At 44.3% G+C, this 10,713-nt stretch overlaps 1 protein-coding gene across 1 annotated transcript in view; it reads left to right on the top strand.

Annotated features, from left to right (window-relative positions):
• Positions 1–10,465, top strand: part of Znf41 (zinc finger protein 41) — a 31,193-nt gene extending 20,728 nt beyond the window's left edge. Inside the window, exon 3 of the mRNA XM_013035535.1 lies at positions 7,980–10,465. Coding sequence (XP_012890989.1) covers positions 7,980–10,078 — 2,099 coding nt within the window. The 3' untranslated portion in view covers positions 10,079–10,465. The remainder of the gene's footprint in view (positions 1–7,979) is intronic.
• The last annotated feature ends 248 nt before the right edge of the window (positions 10,466–10,713 follow it).

Genomic DNA, 10,713 nt, shown 5'->3' with positions numbered 1-10,713 from the left:
TACTTTCCCAGGCTTTCCTTGCATTCAGTGTCTGTGTGGAGAGATCTGCAGTGATTCTGATTTTTTTCCCATTATAGTATAGCTCCTTCTTTGTTTTTGCTGCATGTAAGATTGTTTCTTTATTATTCAGATCTATCATTTTTACTATAATGTGCCTAGAAGTGTTTCTCCTGGGACCTTGATTGTTAGGTATTCTATATGCTTCTGTTATGTAGGTAAGATGTTTTCTTTTAAGATGGGAGAAATTTTCATTGATAATCTTACTGAATAGGTGTTACATTCCCTTGCTCTGATATTCCTCACCTTCGTCCACTACAATTACACAAAGGTTAAATTTCTTGTCACTGTCTGCTTGTTCTTGGATTTCCCCTTTGCATAATTTTTCCTTATCTGTGACTTTTTCCAGTTGCTACATTTTGTCTTCCTTATCTGATATTCTAATTTCCATTTCATTCACTCTGTTAACTATGGCTTCCATTGTGGTTGGCATGGAAGAAATTGAGCCATTTATGGCTTCTATGTTAGTTCTCAGTATTAATCTCATCTCTTAGTGAGGTGAGTACTGCATCTATTTTTGCATGCATCCCCTGTTTGAAATCCTGCATCTTTTTTGATATTTTGTTTCTGTGTTCTTTAAATTTCTGATCTATTTCTCACTTTAATTCTTGAGTCATTGCCTCCAGTATCTCTTGGATGTAGCATTTGTCTTCCATTCCTGCTTTGCTTCCACTGGGGCTCTCCTCTGGTGGCTGCTGGCTTTGGGAGGTAGTTTGCTATCCTGGGTATTGATAAATCTTGTAATTTTTCTCTGTGATTTTCACATGGGGATTCAGGGATTATTAGAGACTAATCTGAAACTCTGACTGTTTTGATTAATAGGTGGCTGTCTTTGCTTGGTTCTGGATTGGTTCCTGGATCAATTGATGAAGCTCACTCTTGGTCCTGGGTTGGCTGAGAGTCTGGGTTAGGGGAGAGCCCAACATCTAGCTGCAGAGTCTGGGTTAGGGGAGAGCCCAATGTCCAGCTGCTAGCTGATCCATGTAGGGCTCTCAGCTGTCTGCTGGAAATCACAGGCAGTTCCTACCTTCAGCCAAGGACTAAGCAGCCTAGACTGCTCATGCTTCCTCCTATGGGTGCTCTTGGCAAGACTGGGTGTGCTGGATGTGCTCTCCCAGTTGCTAGAGTCTGCTATGAGTTCCTGACTATAATCAGGTGCTGGCGGCCTGAGCTGTCCAATCTCTGGCCCAGGATATACAGGTCAGGCTATGGTGGGATTTTAGTGTCTGGTTCTCCTGCCCTGGACACACAAGTCTTTTGCCATCTTTGGATGCGATTCCCAGGGGGTGCATTTCCCTGCTTTCACCCCCTCTGCTGAGCTGTGTGCTCAGCTTCTGACTTCAATTGGGACAGGTGGGTTGTGCAGCTCAGACACCCAATATCCAGGCCTGGCCCTGGTTCCTGGTCCCCTGCCTGGGGCACACCGGTTGGACCTGTGCTGCTGTGTATCCCACCCGGGGATCCCAGCCTGGGGTACGCGGTTCAAATTTCTCCTGCTGCTAGCTGTTGTGGCCTGCAGGCACTGTTCCTGTCTTGGGCATTTAAGCTCCCTCCCAGGGGTGCTCTTGATCAAGCCTGGTGGGCTGGATGTGCTCCACAGGCTGGTGGGGCACTTGCACAGTTCCAAGTTTTAGCGGGGCCTGTAGTCCAGGTGGTGGGGAGAGTCCAAGTCAAGCTCTGGGGGTTACCGCTAGCACTGGTATCCTTTGGGGGGGGAGAATGCTGTCCCCTGAGGGTACTCACCCTGGATCTAGTTGGGAACTCTCCAGCAGTGCTGTGGCAGATTGCTGTTTCTGTATGATGTAGGTCACCACTGTGCTCTGCATTTGGTTGAGATACTTGTGGGCTGTGCTGGGTGGTGGCCGCTCTGGGTCTGTGTTTCTCCCTGTCACTGCCTCTGTTGATACTGTCTGGGTCAATGACATGAGTGTTTTTTGTGCTGGCCACCGGTAGAGAGGTGGGCAAGGGGTCTTTGCACAGGTTCTGAACTCTGAGGTTTCTGCTTCTGTTTGATCTCTCCAGGTCATCACTGGAACCTTGGGAGTCTTCTGCACTGGTGTTCTTTGGACAGACCCCTGTAGTTCTGGGGGTCCCCCCTTGGCTGTGAGGCTGAGTGGTTTTGGCGGGATGTGGTAGCGCTGCTCTGATGAGGGGTGGGGGAAGGGTCTTTGTGCAGGTTCCGAGCTCTGAGGTTTCTCTGTTTGCAATCAGCAGCTCTGTCACCAGCACCTTGGGCGTCTTCTTCACTGGCATTCTGCAGATGACCAACTGTGGCTCTGGGGTCTCCGGCAGCCTGGCTGGGCTGGCTGCAGTTTGGTGCAGATCTGCGCAGCTAGCAAGGATTGGGGGAAGGGTCTTGTAACTTTTCCATTTTGAAATTCTTCCTTTTCTTTCTTTTTTTCACCTCCTGTTTTTCTCTGGGTATTCATCTTTTTGCTGTTGTCAGTTTCTTGGGGAAATTAAGCATTGGAACTCGAACTCTCTATTTGGTTGGAGAGCTGTGGTGTTTCCCTACTGTCCCATCACCATCTTGGCACTCCTCCAGGCCACATCTTTTTTGTGTGTGGGAGTCCTGAGGTTTGAACTCGGGGCATGAACAATGTCCCTGAGCTGTTTATTTTTTTATTTGTTCAAGGCTAGCACACTTCCACTTGTGCCACAGCTCCACTTCTGGTTTTTGGGTGGCTAATTGGGCATAAGAGTCTCACAATGGGGGCTGAGAAGGTGGCTCAGTGGTAGAGCGCTTGCCTTGCATGCATGAGGCCCCGGGTTCAATTCCTCAGCACCACATAAGCAAGAAGAAAAAAGCCAGAAGTGGCGCTGTGGCTCAAGTGGTAGCTAGCCTTGAGCTGAAGAGCTGAGGGACAGTGCCCAGGCCCAGAGTTCAGGTCCCATGACCGGACCCCCCCAAAAAAAAGAGGGGCTGGGAAGATGGGTCAGTGGTAGAGTGCTTACCTTGCATGCATGAGGCCCTGGGTTCAATTCCTCAGCACCACATAAGCAAAAAAGGAAAAAGCCGGAAGTGGCGCTGTGGCTCAAGTGGTAGAGCACTAGCCTTGAGCTGAAGAGCTGAGGGACAGCACCCAGGCTTAGAGTTCAGGCCCCACGACTGGACTCAAAAAAAAAAAAAAAAGAGTCTCACAATGTTCTGAATCTTGGTTGTTTCTGTGGTGATCTTTCCGGCCCAGGCTGTGATCCTCAGATCTCAGCCTCTAAAACAGCTAAGAATCCAGCCATACCTTTTAAGCACTCAGAGAAAAGAGCCCACCTTGAAGTTGCTGAATTTCTGGAATTGTTTGGAGATGGTTAGCATTAGCCTCTCAGATTCTTTTTTTTGGCCAGTCCTGGGGCTTGAACTTAGGGCCTGAGCACTTCTCTGAGCTTCTTTTGCCCAAAGCTAGCACTTGTACCACTTGAGCCATAGTGCCACTTCCAGCTTTTTCTGTTTATGTGATACTGAGGAATAGAACCCAGGGCTTCATGCTAGGCAAGCACTCTACCACTAAGCCACATTCCCAGCCCCAAGCCCCTCAGATTCTTTTTTTTGTCAGTCATGGGGCTTGAACTCTGGGCCTCAGCACTGTCCCTGTGCTCTTCAGCTCAAGGCATGCACTCTACCAATTGAGCCACAGCACCACTTCCAGTCTTCTGGTGATTAATTGGAAATAAGAGTTTCAAGGACTTTCCTTGCCAGGACTGGCTTTGAACTGCAATCCTCAGATCCAAGCCTCCTGAGTAGCTAGGATTACAGGCATGAGTCACCAGTGCCCAGCTGCCCCTCAGATTCTTAAATGCCATTTCCATGGAGGAGCATGGTCCCAGGGTCAGTCTTCTTTTTTTGCTTTGCTGTCTCTTTGTTCCTTAGGTGACATACCCCTTTATCCTTTCTGGGGCCTTTTATTCTTTCTTACTCCACTCCTATCCCATCCTTAGATACTTGCCTTGTATATCCAAGAGTTTTAATGTCCTTCTTGTTTATTCTAATCCTCCATATACAGTCCTTATTCCTTATGCTTCCTACCATGGCAACTAAAAGTATTTGTGTTTTTTTTTTTGTCGGTCATAGGGCTTGAACTCTGGACCTGAACGCTGTCCCTGAACTCTTCAGCTCAAGGCTAGCACTCTACCACTTGAGCCACAGTGCCACTTCTAGTTTTCTAAGTGGTTTATTGGAGATAAGAGTCTTATGGACTTTCTTGCTAGGCTGGCTTTGAACCATGATCCTCAGCTCTCAGCCTCCTGAGTAGCTAAGATTATAGGCATGAGCCACTGGCACCCTGCTTGTGTTATATTCTTTAAAACCCCATCAACTGACATGTGTGATGTTGGGGGCTGAACTTATGGTATCATGCATGCCAAGCACACACTCTACCCCCTAAAGCCCACCCTCATACAATGCAGTGGCATTAATTACTCCTGCATATGTGGCTCCTTCTCATTCTCCATCTCACAAAGAAAAGCATACAAGTTTAAATGTAAGGTACCTGAGGCTTTTACTTATATAGTTTTAGAAAACCCCCAGAATTAAAACCTATTTTTAAAAAATAGTTAACTTTTAAATTGAAAAAAAAAATATATATATATACACACACATACATACATATGTAGTAGATACTACAATATGATATTTGAAATCTGTATACATTAAGGACCCATTTCTTATTGTGTGACTATTGAGTGCTTACTTGATTAGAAGAGAGAGACTATATACTGATTTGAATGGAGAAAGCTTAGCTTAAATATCTTTAGCTATAGTAAGATTGGGAGTGACAAAGAATTAATGAGTAAAGAGAAGCCTAGACAATAAAGGAATAGCAGATGCAGGCATAGCCAATTCTAGGGATTTGTGTTAGTCCATTTTTGGTTACCATGACAAAATACTGAACACTCAACTTTCAAACATGAATCCTTTGGGAAGGTGTAGTAGGCTACAACTGAGTATGGAATAGTCAGGGAAGAGGCTCACCTAGATCCCAAGGATGAGATCCAGACTTTGTAGGGAGGGCACAGCCATTGTTCATGGCATGGCACAAGAGTTGCTCTTGTGCCACACTGCCAGAACTTGCTGGAAAACTGCCCTCTCAGCTTCCAGAGAAAGCTCTTCATGTAGAAGGTGTTACTGGAGACCTTCTACAACAAATCATCTAAAAGATATATCACGGAAAGGTGTTAAGTTCTGGGCACTGCTATCTACAAGGCACTATAGGGGCTTGAAGCTGGAGTAGCTACCAGCACTGTCCATGTTGAGTGGTCAGGAAGCCATAGGAGCTATAGGGTCTGGATGCTAAAGAAGTCATTCATGCACACTGCAGGAGCTGAGCTCAGAGAAGCCACCCACGCTACAAACCTGACTGCCAGGGATGCTGTGTGTGCATCAGGAACCAGATGGTAAAAGCCACTTGTGTTGCAGGAGCCTAGTGTGAGACCAGCTGTCCTGGCTAGAGGAGCTTGATGAGTGAGCCCCCCACCCCACACTCTAGAACCAAGAAGCAAAGCAATCTTCTCCTACAGTGTCTCTCCAGCACCCTCCACTGACAAAGCTTAACAGTGGGCACGCTGGCAATAAAAAATTACTTAAGAAGATCCCAGATCTGTTTTTGTGGAGCAGATAAGAAAAGGTGAATTTGGAGTTGAGAGGTAATGAATTGATAACATCTATGCCTCAGTTTTCTAAAGTCAAATATAGAAACTATATAGTAAATGTAAATTTATTGAATTTAGGGAGATAGAGGTAGGTGTTTTATTCCTACCTCTATTCAGAAGGATTTTCAAATATCTGTTCAGTAGAATTTAAAGGATTATATGTTATATTTGAAAAGGAAAGACAACTACATTAAATATTAGCACTCTCAATCTTTGAGTTTTAGTTCTTCTGGGTATAACATTAAATTGTGCCAAATAAAGTATGAACATGAGCCAGAAGTGTGGCTCAGTGATAGATCTCTTGTGTAGCAAGTACAAGGCTCTGAGTTCAAACCCCACTACTACCAAAAATAATTTTTCATTCCCTACTGAATGTCAGTATGAGTGGTATAATGTCAGCATTATAAATTCAATTATAAATTCATGACAAGTATAACCTCCATGAAGGTATACTGGAATTGGAACTAATATTGAGGATAACTGACTTTGATTATGCATAGAGAAACAAAACAAGAAGATAAATAGATATAGATGTGAATCTTCTCTTACATAAGAATTCTGAGTGCTGGCTTTAGTAGCACATACACTAAAATTAGGACAATACAGAGAAGACTAATTAGCTTGGTCACTGTGAAAGGATAACATGCAGATTCCTGAAAGGTTCCATATTTTTGTGAAGTAAAGTCAAGTTCAGGAGGACAAAGGTCATATATTTTCTCTTATAGGTGAATGCTAGACTTAAAAAATAAACATATACATAAACATAAACAGGATTGTATGTATATGTCTGTGCAACGTGATTGCAGCATATGCATGTTCACCTTACTATGATGAAGACCTTTTAAACAGTAACTATACACTTTATCAAAACTGGATGTTAGGAAGATGAAACAGGTCATGTCCAAAATGTAGGTACTACTAGGAAAGAGTGGGCAAATAAAGATTTAAAGGAAGGTGAATCTGGTCAAAATACCTTATTTGTGAGGATAGAACAATGAAGCTTTTTTTTTTTGTCAGTCGTGGTTCTTGAACTCTGGGTCTGGGCACTGTCCCTGAGTTCTTCAGCTCAGTGCTAGCTAGGATTACAGGTGTGAGCCACTGGCACCTGGCCAATGAAGCTTTTTGAGACTGGTTCAGGAAGGAAAGGGAGAAGAGAAAGAGTGACAGAAGGGGTGAGTCTGAACAAGGTACATCATATTCATATATAGACTAGTCAAAATGAAACCTTTTTTTTTTGGGGGGGGGGTCCGGTCATGGGGCCTGAACTCTGGGCCTGGGCACTGTCCCTCAGCTCTTCAGCTCAAGGCTAGCACTCTACCACTTGAGCCACAGCACCACTTCTGGCTTTTTTTTCTGCTTATGTGGTGCTGAGGAATCGAACCCAGGGCCTTAAGCATGCAAGGCAAGCGCTCTACACTGAGCCACCTTCCCAGCCCCATGAAACCTTCGTGTATAAACTAATTGATGCCAAAGAGAAGAAAAAGAAGCCAGGGCCAGGCACTGGTGGCTCATGCCTGTAATCCTAACTACTCAGGAGGCTGAGTTCTGAGGATCATGGTTCAACGCCAGCCTGGGCAGGAAAGTCCATGAGACTCTTACTCTCCAGTTAACCACCAGAAAACCAGAACTGGTACTGTGGCTCAAATGGTAGAGTGCTCACCTTGAGCTGAAGAGCTCAAGGACAGTGCCCAGGCCTAGAGTTCAAGCCCCATGATCAACCTCCCCCCCCAAAAAAAGAAGCCAGATGCTGTTGGTTTATGTCTGTAATCCTAGCTACTTAGGAAGCTGAGATCTGAGGATTATGGTTCCAAGGCAGCCTGAGCAGGAAAGTCTGTGAGACTCTTACAGATTTTTATTAACCACCAAAAAGCCAGAAGTGGAGGAATGGCTAAATAGTAGAGCGCTTACCTTAAGCAAAAAAGCTCAGAGACAGTGACTAGGCCCTGAATTCAAGCCCCAGAACTGGTACAAATTTTTTTAAAAAAGCAAGAAAAAATCTGTGGTGAAGAGGTTAACTCTGTGGTGAACAAATTTAACTCTGATGCTGGTGGATCTTTCAGGGACAATGTTTCAAGTCACTGTTCTGCAGTCCTCTAGGATGTTATGAGTAGCACCATTATTTTGGGGGTCACTGTGGAGTTCAATGGGAAGGGGAAAGCGGAAAAGTTGGCGATTTGTTCACAGTATTAAAGTTTAGCCAGAATGTCACATGTCCCTTCTGCTTTTACCCCAGTCATAATTTTGCTTTGTGTCATTTTCACTTTTGCTTTTCTTTTTAGGTGAGGCTATTTGGAAAAGTAAACAGCAGGAAATTTCTGGAGAGGTTCCATTTCACTGTGAGACATTTGATCTACCCACAGAAAATTCCTTATGTTCTATTTTAGAACTGCGGCAAGAGAATGACCAGCGAGAGCAATGTCAGGAAAACCCACGAAACCCTTTAAGCCATGTCAAAGTATTGATTAAGGACAAGGCTTATGACTGTCAAAACATGGGAAAAATAATTCACAAAACTACCAAGTTTATTCCCCTAATTAAAGGACTCCATCACTGTGGCACATCTGGAACAAGATTGAAGCATGTTTTAAACTTATATAGTCAGAGTAGAATCACTCCAGAAAAGAACCCTGACAAAATTTTTGGAAGTTCACATAGCTCTTACTCAACTAAGAATGACCAGGCTAACATGGGAGCGACTTCCTATGAATATAATCAATGTGAAAGTTACCTCAGCCAAAAACAAGCTTTCAAACTCCATCAAGAAATATATCCTGGGGTGAAGCTTCATGTATATAATGAATATGTAAAGATCTTCCCTCAGAAGCTGATTGAGCATCAGGACATTCATGCTGTAGAAAAATCCTATGAGGGCAACCAAGATGAGAAAGTATTCACTCCAAAACCCCACACTGACATACACCAGGGTGTTTCTAGAGGAAAGAAACCCCATCTATGTACTCAGTGTGGGAAGTCTTTTACCCTCAAGTCAAACCTCACTACACATCAGAAAATCCACACTGGGCACAAACCCTTTAAATGCAATGAATGTGGAAAAGCCTTTTTGCAGAAATCTGATCTCTTTAGACATCTGAAAATACATACAGGAGAAAAACCTTATGAGTGCAGTGAATGTGGAAAAGCCTTTTTCCAGAAATCAGATCTCTTTAGACATCTGAGAATTCACACAGGAGAAAAACCTTTTGAATGCAACGAATGTGGAAGAGGCTTCTCGCAGAATTCCGACCTCAGTGTCCATCTCAGGACCCATACTGGGGAGAAGCACTATGAATGCAGAGAGTGCGGCAAAGCTTTCACAAGAAAATCAACCCTTAAGATGCACCAGAGAATTCACACTGGAGAGAAGCCTTATGTGTGCATGGAATGTGGCCAGGCCTTCATCCAGAAATCACATTTCAACATGCACTGGAGGATTCACACTGGAGAGAAGCCTTATGAGTGCAGCGACTGTGGGAAGTCCTTTACTAAGAAGTCCCAGCTCCATGTGCATCGAAGAGTCCACACAGGAGAGAAGCCCTATGTTTGTACTGAATGTGGAAAGGTCTTTACTCATAGGACAAATCTCACCACACATCAGAAAACTCACACTGGAGAGAAACCTTATATATGTGCCGAATGTGGGAAGGCCTTTTCAGATCATTCTAATCTCATCAAACACCAGAAGACTCATAGTAGAGAGAAACCCTATGAATGTAATGGCTGTGGAAAAGCATTTGTATGGAAGTCACGTCTTAAAATCCATCAGAAATCTCATATGGGAGAGAGACACTATACATGCAAGGAGTGTGGGAAAGCCTTTATCCAGAAATCAACACTAAATGTGCATCAGAGAATCCATACAGGAGAGAAGCCCTACATTTGTCCTGAGTGTGGGAAGGGCTTCATACAAAAATCCCATTTCATTGTACACCATAGAATTCACACTGGAGAGAAGCCTTATGAGTGCAGTGATTGTGGGAAATGCTTCACTAAGAAGTCACAGCTTCGGGTGCATCAGAAAATCCACACAGGTGAGAAACCCTATGTATGTGCTGAGTGTGGAAAGGCCTTCACTGATCGGTCCAATCTCATAGCACATCAGAAAATTCATACCAGGGAGAAACCCTATAAGTGTAGTGACTGTGGGAAATCTTTCACCTGGAAGTCACGCCTCAGCGTACATCAAAGATCGCATACTGGAGAGAGGCATTATGGGTGCAGCAAGTGTGGGAAAGTCTTTATGCAGAAAGCAACACTAAGTATGCACCAGCTAATTCATACAGGGAAGAAGCCCTACTCTTGTACTGAGTGTCAGAAGGCCTTCACTGACAGATCAAACCTCATTAAACACCAGAAAACCCACAGTGGAGAAAAACTGTAAAGCCATTGAATGAGAGAGCCTTTGACTAGAAATCACAATGTGCCTAGCCTACATTGGCTCAGCCTAGCAGCAACATTTCATGCTTCAGTCATAGTACAGAGTAAGCAGAGGTGGTGACTTGAGTGAACAGAGGCATCGGTGCCAAAAATGTCCTTTTATTGACTGAAAATACAAATTCTATAGAAATCACAATGTGCCTGCATCAGTTTGGCTTAGTGGGGAAGAACATTTCATGCTGCAATCATGGTACAGGGGAAGTAGAGGTGGTGACTTCAGTGAACAGAGGCAAATGGTGTTAAAACATCCTTCCGTTGACTAGAAATACAAGTTCCAGCTTTGTTCCAGTTGACACAGTTATTTGCATAGGGAGCTTTTTTATGTATTTTATTATGTCGGTCATGGGGCTTGAACTCTTGGTCTGGGCGCTGTCCCTCAGCCTTCTGCTCAAGGCTAGTGCTCTACCACTTGAGCCACAGAGCCACTTCCGGTTTTCTAGTGGTTTATTGGAGATAAGAGTCTCATGGACATTCCTGCTTAGGCTGGCTTTGAACCAGGATCCTCAGATCTCAGCCTCCTGAGTAGCTAGGATTACAGGCATGAGCCAATGGCACTGGGGCTGCTGCTGCTGCTTCTTT

Source organism: Dipodomys ordii, unplaced genomic scaffold (genome assembly GCF_000151885.1).
Source record: "Dipodomys ordii isolate 6190 unplaced genomic scaffold, Dord_2.0 Scaffold215, whole genome shotgun sequence".
Lineage (NCBI taxonomy): Eukaryota > Metazoa > Chordata > Mammalia > Rodentia > Heteromyidae > Dipodomys > Dipodomys ordii.
Note: the sequence above shows the minus strand (reverse complement) of the source record. Positions and strands in the feature narration are given on the sequence as shown.